The 23,389-nt window shown below is 54.7% G+C and overlaps 7 protein-coding genes across 7 annotated transcripts; 2 read left to right on the forward strand and 5 right to left on the reverse strand.

Annotated features, from left to right (window-relative positions):
* Positions 1 to 29: 29 nt before the first annotated feature.
* Positions 30 to 2,324, reverse strand: MRS44_002781 (uncharacterized protein; the record flags this gene model as incomplete). Its single annotated transcript, XM_046268189.2, has 1 exon — positions 30 to 2,324. One exon carries the CDS (start codon positions 2,322 to 2,324, stop codon positions 30 to 32), a length of 2,295 nt encoding a protein of 764 aa, XP_046136890.1.
* A 406-nt stretch (positions 2,325 to 2,730) lies between these two features.
* On the forward strand, positions 2,731 to 5,304 carry MRS44_002782 (uncharacterized protein; the record flags this gene model as incomplete). Its single annotated transcript, XM_065622953.1, has 1 exon — positions 2,731 to 5,304. One exon carries the CDS (start codon positions 2,731 to 2,733, stop codon positions 5,302 to 5,304), a length of 2,574 nt encoding a protein of 857 aa, XP_065479025.1.
* Positions 5,305 to 5,306: 2 nt separating this feature from the next.
* Positions 5,307 to 7,313, reverse strand: MRS44_002783 (uncharacterized protein; the record flags this gene model as incomplete). Its single annotated transcript, XM_065622954.1, has 1 exon — positions 5,307 to 7,313. One exon carries the CDS (start codon positions 7,311 to 7,313, stop codon positions 5,307 to 5,309), a length of 2,007 nt encoding a protein of 668 aa, XP_065479026.1.
* A 658-nt stretch (positions 7,314 to 7,971) lies between these two features.
* MRS44_002784 (uncharacterized protein) lies at positions 7,972 to 9,987 on the reverse strand (the record flags this gene model as incomplete). The annotated part of the gene is made up of 4 exons (XM_046268186.2): positions 7,972 to 9,462; positions 9,516 to 9,709; positions 9,760 to 9,855; positions 9,942 to 9,987. The coding sequence occupies 4 exons, from the start codon at positions 9,985 to 9,987 to the stop codon at positions 7,972 to 7,974; spliced, it is 1,827 nt and encodes a 608-aa protein (XP_046136893.1).
* Positions 9,988 to 10,749: 762 nt separating this feature from the next.
* On the reverse strand, positions 10,750 to 12,502 carry MRS44_002785 (uncharacterized protein; the record flags this gene model as incomplete). The annotated part of the gene is made up of 4 exons (XM_046279343.2): positions 10,750 to 11,440; positions 11,495 to 11,727; positions 11,776 to 12,381; positions 12,437 to 12,502. The coding sequence occupies 4 exons, from the start codon at positions 12,500 to 12,502 to the stop codon at positions 10,750 to 10,752; spliced, it is 1,596 nt and encodes a 531-aa protein (XP_046136894.1).
* Positions 12,503 to 14,240: 1,738 nt separating this feature from the next.
* On the reverse strand, positions 14,241 to 17,579 carry MRS44_002786 (uncharacterized protein; the record flags this gene model as incomplete). Its single annotated transcript, XM_046279902.2, has 8 exons — positions 14,241 to 16,231; positions 16,282 to 16,327; positions 16,377 to 16,461; positions 16,516 to 16,557; positions 16,653 to 16,779; positions 16,834 to 17,166; positions 17,221 to 17,388; positions 17,489 to 17,579. The coding sequence occupies 8 exons, from the start codon at positions 17,577 to 17,579 to the stop codon at positions 14,241 to 14,243; spliced, it is 2,883 nt and encodes a 960-aa protein (XP_046136896.1).
* Positions 17,580 to 18,068: 489 nt separating this feature from the next.
* On the forward strand, positions 18,069 to 19,306 carry MRS44_002787 (uncharacterized protein; the record flags this gene model as incomplete). The annotated part of the gene is made up of 2 exons (XM_046268193.2): positions 18,069 to 18,158; positions 18,212 to 19,306. 2 exons carry the CDS (start codon positions 18,069 to 18,071, stop codon positions 19,304 to 19,306), a joined length of 1,185 nt encoding a protein of 394 aa, XP_046136897.1.
* Between the last annotated feature and the right edge of the window lie 4,083 nt (positions 19,307 to 23,389).

Consider the following 23,389-nt stretch of genomic DNA (forward strand, 5'->3'; position numbering starts at 1 on the left):
TCAACAGAACAGTTCATGATATGCAGCCTCTAGACCAAGGCCACGGTTTCCAGCTTCTCAATATCCCATGTCGGTGTCTTGTCTAAGAAGCAATCTCCAATCAGCTGAAAGGCGAGATATCCCAGGTGCTGCGGGTTCGTGTCTCGACGTAAAACATAGGGGCAGAGACCACCGCTCAGTATGGATATTCTATCACCGACTTGAGACTGGGGCGGTCCCAAGGCAAAGGTGCCATCCCTTGTCATGATGATGCAGTTACCCGGAGCCGTCTGCTTAGCTGTTCGACGCAGATGTCTAATGTTGGAGTCCTTCCGGGCCTCCTTTGGGGATGGTATAGGGTTGGCTTCTGATTGTCTTGTGCATTCTGAGCAGGGATGTGTCGCGGATTGGCACACGGAGCAGGGACTCCTCAGCTCGAGGAGCATCTTTTGACGATACCACACGTTCCAGCCTTCCAAGCCTTGAAGGTCTTCGTCTGCTCGAGTCAAGAGCTGCACCAGGATGGCCAGGTCTGGGTCGTCGTAGCGCTCGAGGCGACGAGCATGACCAGACTGTTGATCGATCACAGCTCCAAAGCAAAGCACGCGTCCAATTTGCTCCAGACGGCTCAACTCGACGTTCTTCCAGTCGTCGGGGAAGATCTTGTAGTGGGCAACACGCAGACCCTTGACGATAGCCTGCAGGTTGGACAGGTCTGGGGCGATGGGCTCCGAGACGTGGCGGATGGTAGAACAGAACTGGGAGGGGACCTTGAGGCAGTTCTCGACCTTGGTGAAGTCGCGGACCTCGGGCTCATGGTGCTCGTACCAGATACGTCGGGGCTCGGAGTTGTCTTGGTCGAGGAAGAAGTGTTTGCTGTGAATGAAGGCGTTACAGCCGGCCTCGACGGCTGGGGTAAAGGGTTCGTTGAATCTCTGCTCGCCGCCTTGGTGTCTTTTCCACGAGTAGCTCTCTGCGTCTGCTGCGAGGCTGCTATAGTACTGGGACGGTTCTATCGATACTGCCGGTGGGAGAGGAGCTTCGACTGAGAACGAGATGTTGGAGACGTTGTGGCAGAGGCGTATCTTCCAGGCCATGTTCTCGGTGTCTGGAGTCGTGAAACCGTCTGTCCAGTTGGGAACCCATGAAGGAAGATTGTCTCTCGACTTGGCCACCAGGTCCGCAGAGGTTACCCAGAACAAGCCCGTCTCCTGCATTATCAAGACGGCGACCCTGCAGAACAGGGTAGCCACCGAAGTGCTATAGTCGGTTTTGAGCTTGTACTTGGACCCCATGTTGAGCTTGGTGAGTAGCCGGGCCAGAGCATAAATCTTGTCCCTCGGCTCAGAAGAGTGTCTGTGTCGAAACGTCCGTAACAGCCAGAGAAGGGGACTTCCAAGTGACCGCTGGAAGTAGTCCAGGTCCCTCATCTCGGCGATGGACTCGTACCGCTGCAGCCGGCGGAGCTCCGATATCGTCTTGAGCTTCGTGACGAGGAGGCCGACGACCCTCGCGTTCTCAGCAGCCAGGTTTGGCAGTTTCGCCCCCACGACGGACGCGAGCATATTGAAGGACATGGTGACCTTGCCGTAGCTGAGGACGAGCTCGCGGGCTACGCCGACTTCTTGCGTGATCCACATGCGATCCCACCAGGGGGCGACGACAAAGATGCGGAGCCACTCAAACAGGTTTCGCTGCTTGAGCTCCATCCTGGGAGTGAGTATCTTAGAGAAGAGGTCCATGTCTTGAAGTTTGGCGGTTAGAGTGGGCGAGGATAACGCCCTCAGGAGGCCAAAGATACAGCGACACCGCTGATGAGCCGATATCTCTGAGGATTTGCTCGTCTCAAACTCTGAGAGGGCAAAATGAATCTCCTTCCAGGCTTCGTCTTCATCATCCGAGTACTCGAATGCCTCGAGAGGACCCAGCTCTTCAAGTCTTGTCTCGAAGCTGGCATGTTCCCTCAACAGGGGATCACCAACGTAGGCACGAACCTGAGAAGCCCAGCCAAAGATTTCGTTCATGAGACCGACCTGAGTACTCTTGTCCTCCACATCCTCCTGGTCTATACACAACGCATCCGCCCATACTATCACAGGGCTGTGAGTCGAGCGGAGGGTTCTCAGTGCGAGGTCGAGATTGACGGTGATGCCCCTCGAGAGGCCGTTGAGCGTCACTTGTCTGAGAGCCCTCCTGCTTCCCCAAGTGTAGGACAAGGCCGTGTACTCAAAGGTCTGATCCGCCTCAAAGAGCTCCGCCTGGAGTGCGTCGTCCCACTTCCCGGGAAGAAGCTTGATCAGACGAAAGCGTCCTTCAGGAAGCCTAGAGTACAGCCTCGGGGCCATGATCGAAAAGGATTCTTCAGCTTGTCAAGGAAGTTTGGACCTTTGGTATCACGATCCAAGGACGAACACAGCAACATATGTAGGATGACCAGAGCGGTGGGGTTCGGCTACAGCACCCGTCTTTAGCACATTGCAGTCAGCACTTGAAACAGGGAGGTTGATATGGTTCTGATTCGTCCATCACGGCTCGTAGGGCTGAACTGGCTAGGCAGACTTCGATCGGACCCAGAAGTTGGGGGCCAAATGGTTCGCCCGTGTCTAGAGGCCGCCGACACGCAAGGCAGCCATTGTGAGACGATCGAGTTCCTTTTTTACCCCTCTTCCAATCCTATTGTTCCAATTCTCGACGCCTCAAATTTCCATCCCTTTTTTCTGCCTTGCATTCCTATTCTTTTATCTGTCCGCAATGAATCGCAAGAGAACCATCCGCCGGGCTGTGCCGCTCGACGGCCCCACCGCCCGGCCCCGGTCCGTCCCGGCGCCCCCGAAAGTAACGGCCCCGTTGTCTAGTTTTGACTCCCCGGCCCTCGACTTTAGGCTTCCCTCCGAGCTTGGTTTTGGCTTCGACTGTTACCGCTCCGCTTCGCCCTCCAATCTGGACTGTGCGCCACTCCGGCTCAGCCACTGGGATTCGTCGTACTGCGGGAGGGAGATGAGCACCGTCAGCACTGACACGCAGTCTTCCTCCTCAGTTGGTTCACTGCTGTCATCCGTCTCTACAGATACAGGTGACACCCTGACCATTCGGAATGGGACTGTTCCATCGAGGGGCCCGAGCCCGCTGCAGACCAGTTGCCTTGGCGACTCGGCGCACCCTTTCGTCTGCCTCGGGCCGCGATGCCAGGAGGCGTTTGCCTCGGATGAAGAGCTCAGGTGCCACGTCAAGTCGACCCATACGCACTCGTGCAATTGGGTTGGCTGCACTCATCCTAGTTTCTCAACCAGGGACGGCCTCATCTACCACGTCAAAGTTGAGCATCTCGTCGTCTGCCCTATCCCAGGCTGTGCAGAGTCTTCATTCCAAAGCAGCCGTCTCTTACAGTCACATATAATGCTCGCTCACCCAAAAGATGGTGATGATGATGTAAAAGAGTGGCAGCTCCCCGCCAAAGTTGAGCCTATCGAGAACTCCATAGCCAGACCGGTAGAGGTGGCCAGGCTGGGCAAGAGAAAGGAGAGGGACGATGATCTTGACAACATCGTCGCCACGAAACAGATGTGTCAGGATAAACTACGCAGTGTGGTCGAAAAACGTGCCAAGAAGAATGCTGGTAGGTTCCGTCCTTACCTTCCCTTTTTCACGCAGTCACTTACAAGCAAAGGTACTCCTCGAAGTGCAGACAGTCCAACCGACCTCGTCCGAGGCAGAGCATCAAGACTCATCGAGACAACAAGCTTCCCCCTCGTCTTCGAACATGCCATCCTCCCCTTCCTCTCCAAGTATCTCCCAGCTTGGGTTGGCCCCCGCCACGCCGTAACCGTCACAAGGGGCAAGACGCCCCAGATGAAGCGTATCTGCATCATGAGCCCCAAGGCAATCTCTTTTGCTCGCAAGATGATTATTGCCAGCCACGTCCAGGACCTCATACCCGCGAGTTTCCTCAACCTCGTCTCCTTTGTGTTTGCCAAAGGTGAAGTCAGTCGTACTGTCACTTGGGCTAGGGGTTTGGGCAAGGACCACAAGGACGACATCTGCACGGCGAGGAACCCTTACTTCTTCCGTGATCCTTGCATGGGCGATAGCATTGGTGTCAAGGGGAACGATGCCTTTGAAGATAGCACGGCCACGCTGGGTCCTTGTCTCACCGTCGGAGGCGGCAGCTACTGGCTAGGCAACTTCCACCCCTTCATGGAGGCGTACCATAACCTCTCCCAAGTCCAGGTCGAGCACCCATCCTTTCAAGATCGCAAGCGATGTGTGTCAGAGGGCCACGATGCTCTGACACAGGCAGCTAGCTTCAGCCTCGGCAATCTCGAGGTTACTTCTGGGCTTAATCTTAAGACTACTCGTATCTCTCACGATCCTTACTGGGAAGAGTGCGACATGGACAAGCCCCTGATCGTAACTGACTGGGCTCTCATCGCCTCCCGCTCCTCGCACGCCAACATGCTCCGTCGTTTTCCCTCCGACACTCTGCCCCAGGTCCGAGAAGCCATCGTCACCACCACGGCCCCCATCATGCCTGGTACCGATGTCCTCTCTAGCGGTCGAACATCCGGATATCAACGCGGTCAGATAGGAGAGATTCCAGCTTATGTCTCAGGAGAAGAAAACGGCACCCACAAGGCCACTAGGGAGTGGTTCATCGAGGAGCCGTACCCTCAAGACAACGAAGACGACTGGATCCGAGGAGGCATCGGCGTCAACGGTGATAGCGGCGCGGCCGTTATCGACGCGGGCACTCATAGCCTCGTAGGCCAGGTATGGGGACGAAACCACTATTGGGGTCCTGGCCAGCGAGTCACGTACTTTACTCCCATCGCCGATATCTTTGATGATATCCAGGAAAAGTGTGGCCAGCAGACACGTCCCCAGCTCCCTCAACACCGCGACGAAGCCGACTGTATCCCCCCTTATCCTTCGTGTCGTCAGTGCTACGACCTACGAACCTACCTCGACAGTCGTAGGAGTTCACGTATGTCACTGCAGAGCATGATCATGGGCACTGGTGACGCCGACCAGGACCTCACCTCTATTGAGGCTGCCTCTGAGCTAGCTACCCCCAGAGACTACAACCGTTATCCAGGCGTCGAAGAGGCCGGTTCCTCCTTCAACGCCATCGTCTCGCCCGCGCCGGGGCCAGGGTCAGGAACTCCCATGATAGCAGACGCGAGGAGTCCATATGCCCTCACGCTAGACCCAGAAGACTTGTACGGTCCTTCGTTTGCCGCTCTAAATCAGCCGCAAAAGAGGAGGGCGTCAGGTAACACCAGCTGCCCGAGCTTCAACAAGCCAAAGAGACAAAGAGCTGGTGAGTAGCCTCAGGCGGCGAAACCTCCCCGTGCCATCTTCTTGGCCCGCGCATCACGCCGGTTATGATTCGCCCGAGATCCCTTATGGGCCTCCTTGTTCCTCCTAGCCGACTCGGTCTCCTTTTCGCCTGTAGGCCCGGCGACGTTGCCTCCTCTGCCACGACCACCTCGTCCCCGTCCTCGCCCACGACCCCCTCTTCCACCCCGGGATGATCCTCCATCCGCTTCACTCTCCTCCTCTCCCGATCCTGTTGGTGTTGCTCTCCAGGATGTCCGCTCCAGTTGCGCTTGTTGGCCGGCAAAGGCATACTTTGCCTCCAGTCGTCGCTTTTGCTGAGGGTTTCTCACCAGCATAAGTGCCCATCCCTCGATGGCCTCGTCTGTCATTCCAGTGTCTTCCCTCAACTTCGCTCGCTGGTTTCCTCTCCTGATGGCCGCGTCGCGATTAAATAGCTTGGAATCCATCTGGTACGCCCGGAACAATGTCTCCTCGTTACCATCATTCGCGCCATCAGCTTCCTGGTTCGAGGCATCAACTGTGCCACCCACATCTGCTGCGTCATAGGTATCGTCCCGTTCATCGTCATCTGAGTCAAATGCCGCCAGAGCAGAAAGAATCGCCGACTTGTTGGGCGCGTTTGCCTTATCCTTGAGCATCTCATCAGCGCTCTTCCCGGGCTTCTTTCCGAATGAAACCTTGGAGACGTCCATGGCTAGGCGGTCAAACTCGTCATCGTCAAACACATTATGTCGTGTCGGAACCTGAGGAGGCGTAGGACGTGGTGCAAGTTCCGTATGTTGTGGTTCAGTATGTGATGTCCTGTGTATGTTAGCCATGAAGGAAGATATATGCGTCGAGGGGACATACAAGGGCTCGCTGCGGTCTGCACTAGCCAGGTGAGGTGGTAGACTCTCGCCTAGCAGATTCGCAACCACTTGTTCGACATCATCTCCATACTCGTCCAGACACTTGGCCACAAAGCCTGCCCCCAAGTCGGGGAACAGGTCTTGAACCTGAGTGATTTGGCTCATTCGATGAACATGAATATCTGCATCCACATCTTGCTGTGTTTCCTTGCCCTTGCCCTTGTCCACTTTTCGTCTCACCAGGCGCTTTGGTCGTACCATAGCACCCTTCTTAAAACTCTCCAGTGCCGTAATTCGTTTCTTCAAGTTATCCGTAGCTGCTCCAGAATCTTCTGCTCTTCGTAGAAGTATCTTGAGTAGAGGAGTACTTGTAACTAGTTCCGGGACCAAGGAGTCGTTGACATTGAGAGGGCCAGCTTTGTGGGCGTCGGCCGCTTCCTTCAACGCATATAGCTGGTCGCTTAACATCGACCACTTGGCCGGCTCAGCATCTATCAAGCCAACAAGACACAAGTAAGCCGTCGTCACAATAACCTTCCGCAGAGGCGGGTTCATGACGCGGAAGCACACAACCAGCCCATCGAGGAAATCAGCACCTGCGAGGAACAATGTGCAGGCATCCGGTGAGGCGTGCAGCAAATAGTTCAGGCGGGTAAGATGAGCCTCGACGAGCTTCAGGTCACCCTTGATCCCCGAGTCTAGCTGTGGAATGAGCTGCTTCTTCAAGGCTGAGAGAGACGACTCGAGTGGTGCGGCATGTTGCTGAAAGAGTTGGGCGATGAGAGGTGCTGTGAGTTTCCGTGGGAAGATCCTTGCAACATCTGCCAAGAATGGAAATCCCAGAAGCTGCGATGGCGGAGAAAGAGTAAGCACTCTAGAAGTGAGCTGGAAAACCGCCTTTGGTAGTGTCGTCGAGTGTGATTCCAGGACTGTGAAACCCGCATTGGCCGTCTCCTCTGCGAAAGTGGCCAGAAATGTGGCTACAGCATCATCGTGTGAGAGTGCTGCCTTGAGCTGCTTGTCGGGCAAAGCAACGAGAGCACGGCATAGTGATGTCCAGGCATCGAGTAGAGAGTTCCATTCGCTGGGTGAAAGGTGTTGTCGCCATGAGGCCTGAGGGAAGGGTGCGAGGGGAGGCAGAGAGGACATGGTGGAGGGTGCCCCTCGTTGGGTAGGCAGGTATCTTGGAGATGTGGAATAAACAGACAAGGTGACAAAAATAAGCGACAATGTTCTAGAGGCAAAATCTTGCAGGAGGTGATTTTCCTTTATAAGCCGTTGCCCATAGCTTGGATCAAAGCCGTGGCTGAATACGACCAGGGACGTTGTTCATCGCCGGATGAATCATCAGAAAGTGGATGCTCACTGCAGGCTGACGATGGGCAGAAGGTGGTACAAAGGTACATGGACCCATTGGACCAATCAGCTACGCATATTACACTTGCGCTTTACTATTTGAAGGCTAGCTTCTTCTGCTACTATCCACCAACTGCCAGCTGCAAGCCTCAACAGCAAGACTCATAATGAGCCAGAAACCCCCAATGAGAGTCTCCAATCTATATCCATCACACAAATGTCAACCTTATATGGAGGTGGTAGCTTGGCTCGAGCCATTCTGAACACCCTTTCAATTCAATGGTCCTTGAACCTGTACAATCCTATGCATCCTAGGTACCTCGTCGGTAATCATCCTCAACGCCGGTGAATGGACAGAGCCGAATATCTCTTGAAACATACAACGCCTACCGCTCGTTTCCCGCACCTTTTCTATCGTATAACAAAGACTTCGGGCGGCTCACTGCTCTCCTCAAAAGTTCCACAGTGTACATTCCCTTGGCGGTGGCAGCTCAGGCATCACACCGCCCTCAAACTCGCCCTTTTGGGCGAATGCCATCCACTGAGCCTTGGACTTGTCGTCGTACTGCTCAGGGGGAAGCTCCGTATCCTTTGAATATCCCGGCGGGCCATCCGGGAACCAGATTCGTCGCCATGTTCCATCAAAGTCTCGGATACCTGGCAGGTTATCCTTATATGTGACTGGCTTGCCACGGAACATCGAGAGTCGGCCATCCATGCCCTTGGAACTGTAGCTTTCAACCGGCGGGTGCTGTTTGCTGCTGTTTGGAGGGTACGGGCTACCAGAAGACGCCGCCGCCGCTGGCTTCGGAGCCTGAGGCTGAGCCGAAGCAAAGGGATTCGCGTTTGCGGGTGCTGCAGAGGGTTGACCGAAGGGATTGGGTTGCGATGGCTGTCCAAATGGATTCGCTTGCTGGTTGCTCTGTGATGCGAAACCATTAGGCTGCGGCTGTGACGGCTGGCCAAAGGGGTTGTTCGCATTCTGGGCTGGGGCTTGATTAGCAGAAGCAAAGCCACTCGATGCTGCTGGAGCATTCTGTTGTTGGCCAAAGGGCGAAGCTCCCTGTGAAGGTTTCCCGAATGAGCTGAATCCAGAGTTGGCCTGTTGGTTGCTGGTACTTCCAAATGGGCTCGAGTTCTGGTTGTTGGCAAATCCGCCACTGGGTGCACCGAAAGGATTCGCTGCGGGAGCATTATTGTTGTTGCCCGCAGGCCCAAAGGGACTCGCGTTATTGTTCGTATTCGTCGTGGACCCAAAAGGATTCGGTTTCTGGCCAAGCTGGCTGGCCTGACCAAAGGCACTGCCTTGAGCATTCGGTTGCGACGGCTGCCCGAATGATGGGGCGCCAAAGGGGCTGGGTTTCGCGCCAAGGGCTGATGTCTGGCCAAAAGCCGAAGCTGGCTGTGACGCCTGGCCAAACGCTGAAGCTGGTTGCGAAGGCTGTCCAAACGCTGGGGTTGGCTGTGATGGCTGTCCAAAGGCCGACCCTCCCTGCCCCAACTGTGATGGTTGACCAAAAGCTGATCCTCCTTGTCCAGGCTGCGATGGTTGACCAAAGGCGCTGCCCTGGGTATTCGGCTGTGACGGTTGGCCGAAAGACGGCGCGCCAAAAGGACTCGGCTTTGCGCCGAGTGCTGAAGGTTGCCCAAAAGCACTTTGCCCAGCTGAAGCGCCGCCTCCGAAGGGCGAGGAAGTATTCGAGGTCGCAAGGGAATTCTGGTTATGGGGTTGGCCGGTAAACACGTCGAGCATCGACTTTGGTCGCTTGCCGACGATGAATTCTCCAAAGGGGGCTCCCTGTGTCCCCTCCTTGCAGATATCTTGTCGGTTCGGATGGTTGTTCTCGGCGCTGACTATGAATTGGACGGCTTCTTGGGCGTTTCGGGCGGCGTTTTGCATCTGCTGTTGCGCATTCGTCCATAGCTCCTGAGCTTGGTTCAACTACTAGAATTAGCTTACATTATCGTCTCGCAGACAGTGAAATGTGTGCTCACTGCTTGCTGCTCGTTGCCCGAGGCCTTGCCCATCACGTAGTGAAGGCGCAGCTCTTCAAAGCTCTGCTCGCGCGGGTACCCTCCAAAGAGCTGCCCGGGGGCGTCTCGACCGGGGGCATACGCCGACAGGATCCATTGCGGCGTCTCGTTTGTCAAGTCTCGCTCGATGGCCTCTACCGTGATGCTGTACTTGTCTGCAGCCTTGTTAACGCGTGTTTTCCAAGTCATGTCGCAAAAGCCATACCAGCGACGCTGTTGCTTCCTCCTCCCAGAGCTCCGAAGCGGTTCGAGGTTTGGTTTCGGGTATTGTTGGGGTTGGGGTGTTCGTTCCTGCAGTTGTCTAAAAGACGAGACGTCAGCGCCGTGGATTATACTTCGGAGAAGGCGTTGGTGATGCAATGCAATGCAGCCCAGCTCAGGACTTACTTCCAAACTTGCAGTTGCCCTGCTGAAAGAATCTACACACCGTCATCTTGATGGGATGCGCAGGGTCGTATTGGCGATAAAATTCGATGTCGCCGAGGTCGAGGCTACCTCATATCGGGGTTTAATTCCCCTGCGCAAAGAACGCCGTTGTACTCGAGAACAAAGAAGGAGAAAGAGAGGTTGGAGATAAAAGAGCTGCTCAGCCTTCCATCCACTCCCAGCCTCGTTGGGTTGGCTCAGGCAAGTTTCTGCGCGGCCACAACGCGATCTGCGAATTAGCGGGGCACCCAGCGCTGACCCCTACAGTCAACCCCTAGAAAGCTGTCATCCTCCCAGCCCGGGCTTACTACGTAGGGTACCTACCTAGCGATTCACTGCTTCCCATGATCAACTCCATCCATCTCATCTCATCAACAGCTTGTGTTATACACCTACTCATCTTTCCGCTATATGTCATATTTCTCCATGCATCAGTCGTTTCTCTTGTCCTTTCCTAGTCTGGTTCTCCTTACAAGCCATCTCAGCTTTCAACTAGGTATCTACAGTAGCTGGACTCGTTCAGGCGGTCCTGCTTCTCCCTACCTTAGGTATGGACTGTACTCCGCACCAAGCTAGCAGATGCACCAAAGCCCAAGAACATGCAGACATTGGGGCTATTTCAAGTATTTTAATAGTTCATTTTAACTTGATATACTCAGTATGCTAGTTACTTCCTTTTACTCGTTCAGTATTCATCATGAGCCGTCATCTCAATCTTGCCATCCCTTCATCCTCAACCATATACTATCTCAGTATATACACATCAATCCTAGGCCGACACATTCTCGGCCTTGCGGAACTCAATCATAGGTCCGTTCTTAGCACTGGTAAATATGTCGACCAGCTGCATCTCAGTCACTCGGTGTCGTCCCCATTCATTGTTGGGGTTGCCCTCGGCGGGATCAACGATGCCGATGGCCTTGCGCATGTCGTACAGGTAGATGGTGCGAGCCAGAGTGTTGGTCATCTCGACGTAGGCCAGACCCTTGCCGATACATCCTCGGGGACCGATGCTGAAGGGGCAGAAGGCGCTCGCCGCAAGTGCGACCTCATCCTCGGTGGTCTTTTCGTTGGTCAGGGGGTTCACGGCGCCCGCCAGCCATCGCTCGGGGATGTACTCGTACGGCGAGGGGAAGTACGACTCGTTGTGGTGGATGGCGTAGTGCGGCACGCCGACGACGGTACCCTCGGGGATGGGGCGACCCTCGACCGTGATGCCGCCGGGGAGGACTTCACGGGGGGTGATGCCACCGACAGAAGGGGACATGCGCATGGCTTCGTCGATACAGGCTCGGAGGTAAGTGCAGGATGCCAGAGTGGCGCCTTGGCAAACCTCCTCAACATTGTTGAACTTGCTTCGAATCTCCTCAGTCACTCTCTTGAGGGCGCGGGGGCAGCGGACGAGGTAGAAGAGTGTAGCAGCCATGGCGGTGGATGTGGTGTCTGAGCCGGCGATGATGCTGTTCCCTCATGTCAGCCCGAGTCTTGATTCACCTTTTCGCACAACCACTTACAGCAGGTTAGATTCACTCCAGAGTTCAGGGGTGCTGAAACCCTGGCCAGTCTCGGGATCGCGGGCCTTGAGGAGGTAATAGAAGAAGTCACGTCGATCAGTCTCCTCGCCGAGCTTGGTGCGCTCAGTCAGCTGGCCCTTGCTGTAGGCCATATAACGGGCGCGTTTAGCAGCGAGTCCGGGGAAGAGGACCTTGTCCAGCTTGAGCTTGTCGACCACAGGCATGGTTCCGCACTGTTCAAGTCAGCTTCTAACCTCAGTCGAGCATCAAGAATCACTTACAAGAAGATGGCGAGTAGTCGCAGCCTCAACAAGTCCCAGGGCGAACCGGTTCGTCTCGCTCTCCAACATATGAAAGGCCTTGCCAAAGCACAAGTCGCCGAGGATGTCCGTGGCAAGGTAGTTGCACCAGTCGCTCATCTTACGGGGCTTGGTCCATCCCTTGGACTCTTCGGCAGAACCGTCCAGAGCTCCAATCTGCTCGCAAAATGTACGGACATTGTTGAGGATGTACCGCTGCATTTCCTTCATGGCGCTCTCAGAGAAAGCCTGGGACATGACACGGCGCTTGCGGGCGTGCACCTCCTTGTCGCGGGTGTTGTGGGTGTTGGCGGTCGGGTGGACAAAGGCATTGTAGAACTCTGCCTTTCGGACGTTTGTGCGGAAGCCGAAGATCTCCTTCAGGGCCTTGTTGGAGTTGAAACAGAGCGAGTTGGGACCGAAGCGGACGACGGGGCCGTACTTTTGGTGCATGCGCCAGAACTCGAGGTGACGGTCACCCTTCCAGGCGTGGTAGAGCTGGTAGGCATCGGTGATCTTGGCGAGGAAGGGGCCGGGATACTTGGCTAGAGGGTGGAAGAAGACTCGATATACAACGAGGCCGAAGGTCTGGATGTTGTTAGTTCAACATGTAACCAGTTGAAGCAATTACCAAAGTACTCACATAGAGGACTCCTCCTCCAACCAACAGCCCCAAGTAAATCCACAAGTGTCCCAGATCAAGCTGCATCTCGTCTTTCTTTCATTAACACAAAGCTTCAACAGCGGAAAAGATTCCAAGGGAGCAATTGAGCAGCGGATGTCCCGGGGCAGAATACACAAAGACAAAGGCACTAACCCGTGACCACTACACCCTCACTCTCTACAGTTCTCTTATTCTCTTCTTGTAGTTGGGCCCTCTACCAGCGAACGATAACAAGCATGACGCTCTTGGTCGGCTTGTTGCGGCACACTAGGCTTATCGATCGACCCAAGTGCCGAGGCGGCTAGGTTCGGATTGGAAATCGCGGAATTGTGACGGGATGAAGATGGGATCTTGGGGGAGCAAGGGCTAGACTTGAGATGGCGGGGAAGCTAATGGAGATGATTATTGGAGAATTGGAGTTTTTGGAGGTTTTGTTGTTTGTAGCTTGGATCTGGGGATGCTGTCGGTATTTCAATGCCCAGCCTCTCAACCGCCTACCAGCTGTAAACGAGACGAGACAACTTCACGTCCAGTACGTACCAAGCTCATGAATTCACCCAATGTCACGGTGACGGAAGATAATGCACATTACAAAATGCCACCTCCTCGTTGGCTTGCTCACCCAAGGTCACACGCCGCTGCCCCAAGTCCAGGGAGGCTATTCTTAGCTTGATATTGTTCACAAGGTCATCTGCCCGATTTGACTTCCTCCTAGGGCAACAGCCAGAACGCCAAAGCCAAATCTCTTCCAGCTTACCCGTCGCTGGAAGATGCCGTCATGCCGTATCTTTGTTTTGCCCGCATTTTTCTGTAGCATCGGTTGAAGGTCCTAGCTTCACAATACGAAAGCCATGTCCACCTTTTTTCCCCTCCTTCGGCGGCCGTTCCTGGTCCTGGGGGAAAGCTCCAGCTGTACGGGCCTCGGCCTTGGCTGTTCTGCTGCGACAGCGGTCCTCTTCCCGCTATGCGGAACCATTCACTTTCCTGCCTCGTTTGGAAATGGAGGTGTCCTTCGTGCTACCCATCAGCAAGAAACCTTTGCGTCATCCCCGATAGTGTGCGGTTCTGGCCGCGCTGTGGGGAATCCGCCAGGGCTTGGATCGGGGGCTTCGGCCGTTGGTAGTCGGAGGTGGGGACGGGATTTCAGAGCCGGGGTTCCACCTCGCTGGAACGCAGATTTGACGCCCGATCCTTTTGCATCGAGGTCTATTGGTGGGTTTTGGTCGCGATAGGGCTTTTTCCATGGTGGTCAGCGGCTGACAGGGTAGCATGGAGGTTACTAATGGTTGATGTTGGCTTAGTGGAGGGACATGTGATGTGAGTTGCGTTAACTTATCAAGAAACACGAACTACACCGCTTGCTCTGTGCCGCCGTAGTGCCTAATCAAAACGCAAGCTTTCAATGACGAGAAGATAGCCTTAAGGAAAGTATGAAACTATAATGCCACCAACAGAAATACCAAGGTCTACATGTGAAAATGCTTGGCCAACTTAGTTGGTTGGTCTACCCTACAGCCCGCATATCATGGGCTCCAGACATAACATACCTTGTTTTTCAAGAACAACAAGGAATACACAACTACATAGTGCCAACCAACCTAATAGGAATAAATAGGTATATTGTACGTGGTAACATAAAGCTCGTAGACTATGCGACCCTACATTACTCGTAGCACATTGTTCCCCCGTCCCTGTTACCACATTAAGTCCTCCCATATTACCAGCCACCCAGCATGGCAAAGAACCCAAGATGAAAACGCCCTGCCTCCCTAGCCAAAAGTGCCTAGTTAAAGTACCTGGGCTCATCGAAAACGTGGTATCTATGTTCTCGCACGCCCTCGCCGCGGAACATGGCCGGGAATCTCCATCCCTTTGGCACCTCTGACTCCTTCACCCGGCGGTTGCGCTCCTTGGCTGGCTGAGCCTCCAGCTTGGCGATCTCCTCGGGTGACTCAGGGATCCTGAACTTGGCCACCTGCAGCTCAGTGTCGGTGATGCTGCTGCGACTGACGCGCGCGTATCCTACGCGCTTAAGGCGCTTGAAGAGGATGTACTCGCACCAACGGTCCCAGTCTGATGGGTCGACGTCGTGCATACCCGACTTCTTGCTAACGTGTGTGTTGTAGTTGCCCTCCAGAGGCTTCGTCACCAAGTAGCTAAGAAGGAATGCTGGACGAGGAGTTGAGCCCATGAGCTCGGCGAGGTACTGGGTCTGAAGACGTCGGTCCTCCACGTCCTCCTCTTGGCCAGAGTGGAAGACAAACACATCCACCAGCTGTCCATAGACGTCAAGAGTAGCGTGGATAGCAGGAGCCAACTCGCCAACAGGGCTGGGTAGAAGATGATGCGTCGAGTTCAGGATGGGGAACTTGGACAGGAGAGCAGCACCCCAGGTGTGCTTGTTAGGTCCCGGACCGTAGTCGACATACATACCGAGATCCTCAGCGAGGAATTGGGTAGCATCACGGTTGCCCATGATGATACGCTGGTTGTCAGATTCGAGCAGGCCAATGACATCGATTTCGAGCTCCTTGATAAGATCTCGCATGCGGTACTCCGAAGCCCACATATCGTTGTCGAACGAGAAGTGAATTGTCCAGATACCAGCGGTGAGGATACGGTCCTCAGGGTGGTACGGCTTATAGTCGTTGGTTGGGAAGCGCCTGAAAGCGGAAATGAGGAAGAAAATGTTGATGAGGATGGTGGAAACGCCAAAGTACTTCCGCCTCTGAGTGGGCAGGGCCCGCTTGGACGCTTGTCGCTGAGGACCTGAGGCGTTGATGCCGAATACACCCGCACCGATACAGGTCATCATGGAGATCATGATCCAATCGGTATGCTCACGGACGAGCTGACCACCTGGAACAAAAGCATAGGCTACGACCCAGACATGAAACAGAACCAAGAAGTTGTAGAGGAGGAAGCCAACTCCAAACGTCGTCGCCGGGTTCGTCTTGGCTCCGTGGGTGAGGATGGGCACAGAGAAGGCCATCAAGTAGGCAGCGAGTGTGAGAGCACCATAATATCCGGGCCAGTGGCTGTAGCAAGTCAGGAACCCGGCACCAAGCGAGCCAACAATGAAAACACCCCAGCTGCTGGCAATTCTGGGTTGCCAGACTCCGCCAAAGAGTCCCAATGACATGGCGAGGACAGTGAGCCAGCCATGAGTGGAGAAGTAGGGTCCTCGGATGGGATACCCTTCCCATCCCCAGAGGATCATGGTGCTGGTATCAGACAGCAACGAATGAAGACCAAAGAACAATCCAGCAAGGCCGAGAGAAGCAAGGAAGCTCGAACCGGTCTTAGCAGGGACCGTGTTGATGCCAACGGTGAGAGGCGCCCGTCGGGTGAAACGCAGGGCAGCCAGGATGCCGAGCACAAGTCCAGTATTGTTCCATCCACCGTTCGCAGCATGCATAATGGGCCAGATGGGGTTGTTGGTCCACCAAGCAAACTTGGCAGTAGATGATAGAATGAGGCCAATCATCCATCCAAGAATCTTGGACTCGAGTCGGCCCTCATGAGCAGACTCGGTGAAAAGAGTGGCTGCCCAACCCAGGCAAGACATTGTCACGCCAAAACCAACGGTGAAAAGACGAAGGCTGGGCTCCTCAACGAGGTAGGCGGCAATGCCTGCCAGAGACAACATGTGGACAATGCGGAGGTTGTTCACCACCAGGGATCGCACAGAGCGATTGGCAAGCAAAAATGGCGAAACAGTCGTCATGACAAGGACCTCGTATCCAGAAATGCCCATGTACCAGAGCGGGAAGTCTATTTCAGTCAGGAACACAGCGTAGCATCTGTCGATTTGGGCAACTTACACCACACCACAAGACCGAGACTGGTCAGAATGGTCCAGAAGACGTACTATGATAGGTCAGATCTCTGCTCGTGCTAGCCATTGGATTGAACCTACTCCATGATAGACTTCAGCGGCGATATCAAAAACCTCGGACCAGCTGAAGCGAGTAGCAAAGACGCCGCCCGTGGCCTTTTCCTTTCTAAGGGATCATGTTAACGACCGTCTCCTCAAAGCTGGCCAACCAAGTACTTACTCCTTCTCTAGGACGGCAGATGGGACGGATGATCGGTTCTCACTGCAACAGACTTAGACGGTGACCTTCTAACTTGTATATTGGGCAAAAAGGCTCTCTCAAAAGCTCAAGACTATCTGGGAAGCCATTGGACGTACCCCTTGCTCGCGCCCTTGACGTCTTTGACTACAATATCGAAGGTATTGAAATCGAGCGCCGTCACAGCGTCGAAGGCTACGTCCAAGAGGATCAAGGACCATTCGAAGAAGGCATATGTGGTATAGGCTGTTTCGCGAGATTAGCGGGGCATGGGGAGCACAGGGCATTCGGCTGTCTTACCCCCAGCAACACGGTGGACCTTGTGCTGGATGAAAAAGTAGATTAACGGGACAAGCGTGCCGAAGAAGGCAGAGGCCAGGTACTTGCGATACTTGATGGCCTGGGGGTTGGCGGGGCTGAGGGCGATGCAGCCCGTCGTCCACGGAAGCGTCGCGACAATATAGGAAATCATTAGGATATCGTGCCAATCGTGATCATCTGTAGAAGTAATATATGTCCATCCGCCGCAAGTCAGGGTTCGGAAGAGTCCCATGAGGGCGACGAAGGTGGGGAGCTTGTGGCCGGGTCTGCGCGTGAGGAGATACCAGAGACCAACGAGGGCGAATCGAGGACCTGCGTGCGACCGTCAGTAACACGCGAATGGCGAATGATTCCAGGATCGCGCACCAGCCGTGATGGCAATAAAGATCATAAAGAAGGAGCGCTCGGGGTAGCGATCGCCAATGGTGGCCGACACTGAAGGGAACCATTCTTGCGGGTAGCCGTAAAACTCATTTTGGACGATCTTGTGGTAGTGGAGGTAGACGCCGATAACCAAGGCGCTCAGGAAGGCAGCTATAGACGACAGGAATCAGCTTCGCGATCGATGGATCGAGCGACGACATTTGCGACGAGGATGAGGACGAGGGCGCAAACGACGACAAGCAGGACATACTGTACGCGATGGCAGTGTGCGCCCAGCTCACCAAGCTTCCGTTGAAGCTGAGGACGACGCCAGTGTCCTTATCCTTGTATTTGGACGACATTTCGAGTGAGAGAACGACAGAACAAACACTCTAGTATCCCGTCCGGGAGATCCGGAAACGACGACTTAAATATCTGAACGAGAGAAGGCAGAATGAGCTTGGAAGTGGTGAGATTGTATCGGCCAACACAGCGGACCTCGGAGCTTTCACGTTACCTCTCGCGACGTAATTATTGTCAGGTGGAGCCAAGACCAGGGGTGTTTTGGAATTGATCTTGGCCCGAGCGCGCGCCTTCCCGCGGCCGCCGAGGGACAACCTAGCCTGGCACTGGCAGGCCACTACAGGCCCCTGGGGCTGCTTGCCCGTCCCCCAGGCCCCGGGCTTAGATTTTACCTTGCTCTCCGCTCTGACGCGATCCGACCCCGAGGCTGAAGCGCCCCGCTAAAAAGTTGTCGACCAGGGCAGCCTTGTGGGAAAATTCTTGCTCGACCATCTGAAGTTCGACTGGCACCATTGATATCCACCCGTCACCTCTTCTGAACGCTTGAAATGGCCGGTGTTGCCGAAAAGGCGAGATTCTATCTCGAGCGCGCTGTTCCCCAGCTGCGAGAGTGGGAGGAGAAGGAAATCTTTTCCAAGGTGCGTCAATCCTTTATTCCAGTCGTGACCGCTGGCTGACCTTTAACCTCTAGGACGAGATCCGCACCATTGTCCAGAAGCGCAACGATTACGAGCACAAGGTCCTTTCTCCTGGAAACAAGCCCTCGGACTGGGCTTCGTATGCACAATGGGAGCAATCCCTCGAATCTCTCCGCAGCAAACGCTGCAAGCGCCTCAAGATCCGCCATCTCAACTCTGCCCACGCCGGTCAAACCCGTACACTGGCTATCTATGAGCGAGGCGTCAACCGACACCCAGGAAGCGGTGCGCTCTGGAGAGAGTACCTATCATACACGTCTAGCGTCAAGGCGAGCAAGCGATGGCGCAAGACCATGACCAATGCTCTGCGCATGATGCCCACCGACCCTGAGCTGTGGGCCATGGCAGGCCGCCGATCCGCAAAGAATGGCGACATGGCCGCTGCGCGAGGATTCTTCATGCGAGGATGCCGCTTCTGCACTACAAACGAGAAGTTGTGGGTGGAATATGCCAGGAGCGAGATGGAGTGGCTGGAGAAGGTGGACAAGCGCAAGGAGACAGCCAAGCCCGGCCACGACGTGCTTCGGCCGGATCGCATCGAGGACGGCGACGAATTGCGGCTTATCGACAGCGATGACGAAGACGACGAGGATCTCCCCGAACCTTCCAAATCCCAAGCCAAGGTCATCGACAAGCAATCGGCCCAACAGCTTGCGTCAAATCCCGCCATGGACGGTGCCATTCCCATGGCAATTTTTGATATATCCAGGAAACAGCCTTTTTTCAACGCCAATGTCGCCGAGACATTCTTTGAATTGTTTGCGTCATTCAACAAGCTCGCCTCTCAGCCCAGAATTTCTCAGCATGTCTTGGATGTGCTTGATCAGGAGTATCCTAACCACCCAGCTACCTGCAATGCCCACATTCGCCAGCCCATCATTGGTGTTAACCCTCAAACTGCCGAGTTCCCCATGAACCTGAGGGAGGTTCTTGCACGCCTGAACCAATATCTGTCCGAGACGACCGACCAGGCGGAACTTCAAAGGAAAACAGTGTCATGGATCGATGGTTATTTGGCGCTGGAGAATCTGGACGAGAGCATTCGACTGGTTTTGGAGCATACAAAGAAGAAGATGGTGCTGGCATAAGGTTCATTTGGCGAAGAGCTTAATTAGCGACTCGAATGGTCATCGTGAAAAGACTCAAGTGGCCTTGATGGCCAATCTGGCGTTATGGAATTGTCTTATTGAAAGGGCGGACCGAAAGTGATGTAGGCCAGAGTATAGACTAGTCGGTATGAGAATGGATGTTACCGTAGGGCTGAGTCTGAGTGTTCCCCTTGGTAATTGGCTCACCAAATTTTGCGAATATTTAAAGACAAGCATCATGGTATAGATTCGTGCTGATTGATAGCGAGCTCTCACCTGCAAAACATCCAATTCACCCACGCGCGGCTAGATAAGCCAAACTCCAAGGTTCCCTGTGGTGGTTGCAGCCCCGGCCCGGCGTTAGGGTGACCCAGCACTTTGGGATGATCAGGGAGCCGCAGTGGGGCTCCATAAGCATTAACTCCGGGAAGGGCTTTTACGGGAGCTGAAATAACATGAACTGGCCGGCTGCAACGGCAATTGGTGAGGCCATAATAATTTTCGCAAGGAGGCGTGGCCTTGCCAGAGTCGATTCGTGCGTCGTATCAGCGAGGTAGACAGACTGACACGGGGAGAACAAGCGGGACATTGACCATATCCGAGAGCCCGTCCTGGTGAAACCCCAGTCATTAGACGATGAGTTCCTGAAAGGGGTGCCACGCGATTGTTGGCCCATATGGCCTGGCGGCACTCTGCGTCATGTATGTATGCACGGGACGCCTGAATAGGTGTCCGAAGCCGTTCCAATGCAGGCCACAGCCTCTGCTTCGCTTTAGGACAAGCTGGCTTGATCTTGAGTAGTTTGGGGCAGCTTTCAATAATCAACTCAGTTAAACTCCTCAATGACACTTGGCGGTTTGGCGTGATGTTGAGGGAACCAGAGTGTGATGGTCTGAACACTTTGACTTGATCTGAGCCGTTTCCACTTGTTTATCCGGGGTCACGGATCCTCGAGGATGGGCAGACGCAGGTCGAATTAGGCTCCCCGTGCAAAGATACCTCGGCCAGACTTGGGACAACATGCAGCACAGCACTCCTTCTCTGACGTGTGATGACCAGGAGCCCAAATGCAATGATCGAGATGTCGTCTAATATTACGGTCAAGCTTGGACGAAGAGGGCTGCTGCTATCCCGCGAGCTCTGCAGCCACCACGTCCAAGCCTGTGATTAGTGCTATGCAGGGAAACGTTGACACCAAGGCGTCAGATAAGTCAAGGATTGGGTTTGGCCATGGGGAGACAGGGCCAAGGTGTCTCCCGTCGAGTGTCGGTAGAGGCGGACGCTTGACCACACCTCCGCTGCTTGTGCAGCCCTTGGACAGGAGGTGTCGACGAGTTGAGAGCCGTGGCTGACAGACAAAGCTGTCAATGTCGTGGTAGCCCTCGCAAAGGTGGACTATGGATCGGGACGGGCAGGAGAGGAGGGCGTTTTAGAGCGAGACAGATCTGCAACCACCGTGACCCTGTTCTGTGGATCGCTCGCTGCTCTCGCTGACCAGGCCCTCGTGCCAAAAGACGAACGGCGACGGCCATCCCATCCCAGTGACAAAGATGGAGGGGATGGAAAGCATTTGCCGACACTTCTAACTTGCCCAGTTGCCACCGACCCGTTTTCCATGTGGGGTGAGTGAATGGCCAGGGCAAGAAAAAGCAGTTGGGCGTGAAAAAGGCGCGGTGAACGGCCGAGAGGGGACGTGGAGGAGCAGATTAAGACGAGAGAGGGGAAGAGGCCACACTCTTTAATTGAGGCCGCTCTCCGCCTCCAGCATGAAGATTCGGCCCATCCCAAAGGACCTGGGTGGGTTTGGGAGCATCTGAGGACGAGGCGGCGGGCATTCCTTCACGTCAAGCCATCCGTTACAAACCAACCGCCCTTATCTGTCTGTCTGACGAGACCGGAGAGCAAACAGCAGAGGGTAAATAGCGGCGGCCATCGCTCAAGGCCGTGGTACAGGGGACAGGGCCTGCCAAGTCACCCGGGTCGGCGCGTGGGTGATCTGGAATCGTACAGTGCGCGACCGCGTGAGAGTGTGAGTGGGCGATGGGATCGTGAGTAATAAATGAGAAGATGGGCCAGCAAGCGGTTGGACCCGGACAAGATTCGCACCAAGGTAGGTACTGTACAAAAGGCAGAACAGAAAGAGCCCGAGGACAGAGAAAGTTTACAAAAAGGAACAAGGACAGATCATAAAATCAGGGCAGGGGCATGGGAGAATAGACTGTCGGATCTGCTCTGGTTGGGGCTGCAATCATGTTGGAAAAAAGGCAGATGCACACAGCACATGGGCTCCCACGGTCGCGTCGACCAAGCGATAACCAGAGCAGGAGCGGGAAAAAGCGATTAGACAGTAGCACGAATTCGATAAAAGCAATACAATGCTAGCAAATTGGACGGAGAAATTTTTCGTTAATCAAAGCCGGAGGTGAGTAAGTGAGGTCGCAAGCCCAGGCCGTTGGCGGTACGGAGAAAGGTAAGGTAAGGTAAGGTATTTTCACATAACTACCCCCCTTCCCCCGTTCCTTCTTGCTGCCCATTTCCCTCCCATTTTCCCCTCTCAAAACTCTGTGTTTCCTTTCCCATCGTTCATTTCGTTCTCATCGGCTTCTTTTTGACGTGCGTTGCTGTTGTGCTCATCGTTTTCCCTTGAGCTGCTCACTTATACGAACCGGCACCTCCAAAGCTGGGTGGTTTTTCAGGGACCCCAAGACGCTGGGTACTTTGCCTTATTAGTGGGAGGTCAGTCGCGATGGACTCGGCGACAAGCGACACGCACTCGACACGGCGACAGCAAAAACGACCAGGACAAGTTTGATTCAGCAAGATGGCCGACCGACCAAGAGTTTTGACGACACAACGAGGGCGACCGCCTTCACCGGCTCCCCAAAGGCAGAGTGACTCGAGACGGCGCTGTTCTGGCCATGACGACCTGCCTGACAAGGATGCGGCCATTGGCATCCACTCGGGAAGCCCCAGTGGTGGGTGGACAGCCCGCATCAGGCGCCACCACAAACAATCCCCGGACTCAAAACCCGACCAGCCCTGCGCCCCTTTCGAAAACAGGAAGAGACATGAACCCATGCCTGGTTTGGCAAGTTGGACTTCTTTGGATTTCGGCAGTGGTGTGGCAAGTTCGAGAGAGAGTCGGGCGTGGTTCTGGTGCGGTGCAAGCTCTGGCGGCACATGGTCCGTTCTTTTGGACCCGATCTGGTTCACGGTATGGCCGCCTGGAACCCCAGCACCGGGTCATTGGCGGGGGACCACTGTGCAGACCAGACGCCAGTTGTCGCTTTGAGCACCCAAGCCAGAGGCTGATGGCTCTGAGTACGGCGCAGGGGGCTGGGACTTACGGGGCTGCGCTGTCAGCGCCCAGTGTCGACTGATTACGACCAGATCTGATATGGATGAGACGGCACCAGCACCAGTGTGCAGAGCTGCCGCGCGGTGGATGAAATGTCACATTGGGCATTTGTGATGCAAAGCTGTGCGACGCATCCCGGTGCATCTGCAGGCAGATGGGCAGCGTAATTCGCCTCCATTGGCGAGCAGAAAACGGGATACAACAAGGCCAGAAGACACTTTGACCGGTTGTAGTCTCATCTCAGTCGGAATCTGTTGTTTGGGCATGGCAATCTGGCGACTGCCCTGCCGAAACGTTGGAATAGAGGACGAGTCGCATTCTACTCGCAACCCATTTCCAATCTCGAGCCACCCCATTGATTGCAGTCACCAATCATCTACCGGAGGCAGTCGACACACAGAGCTGTGGGTCGATACTATCAAAGTGGCTGATGCCTCGCTTTTTTAACAGAGGTGTTGAATACCGATGGTGGAGCAGGTTATGTTTTCGCTCGACAGCTCGCTGGCTACGTGGAAAACCCGCGAAATCCTGGCAATGAATAGGAAAACGGAAACGAAAACCGAGTTCGAAATCGATCGCAAGGCCCGGTTCTGCAAACTCATGGCTTTGAGCTGGTGCATCAATCTGTTATGAGCCCTCGACAGGATCACCAGCTGAAGACCATGGTTATCACATGCAGTAGCCACTGGGAAACCGATGCATCCGGATTCGGTAATGCGCCAGGG

Source organism: Fusarium solani, assembly GCF_023522795.1.
Source record: "Fusarium solani strain SB1 chromosome Unknown bctg00000001, whole genome shotgun sequence".
Classification (NCBI taxonomy): Eukaryota; Fungi; Ascomycota; class Sordariomycetes; order Hypocreales; family Nectriaceae; genus Fusarium; species Fusarium solani.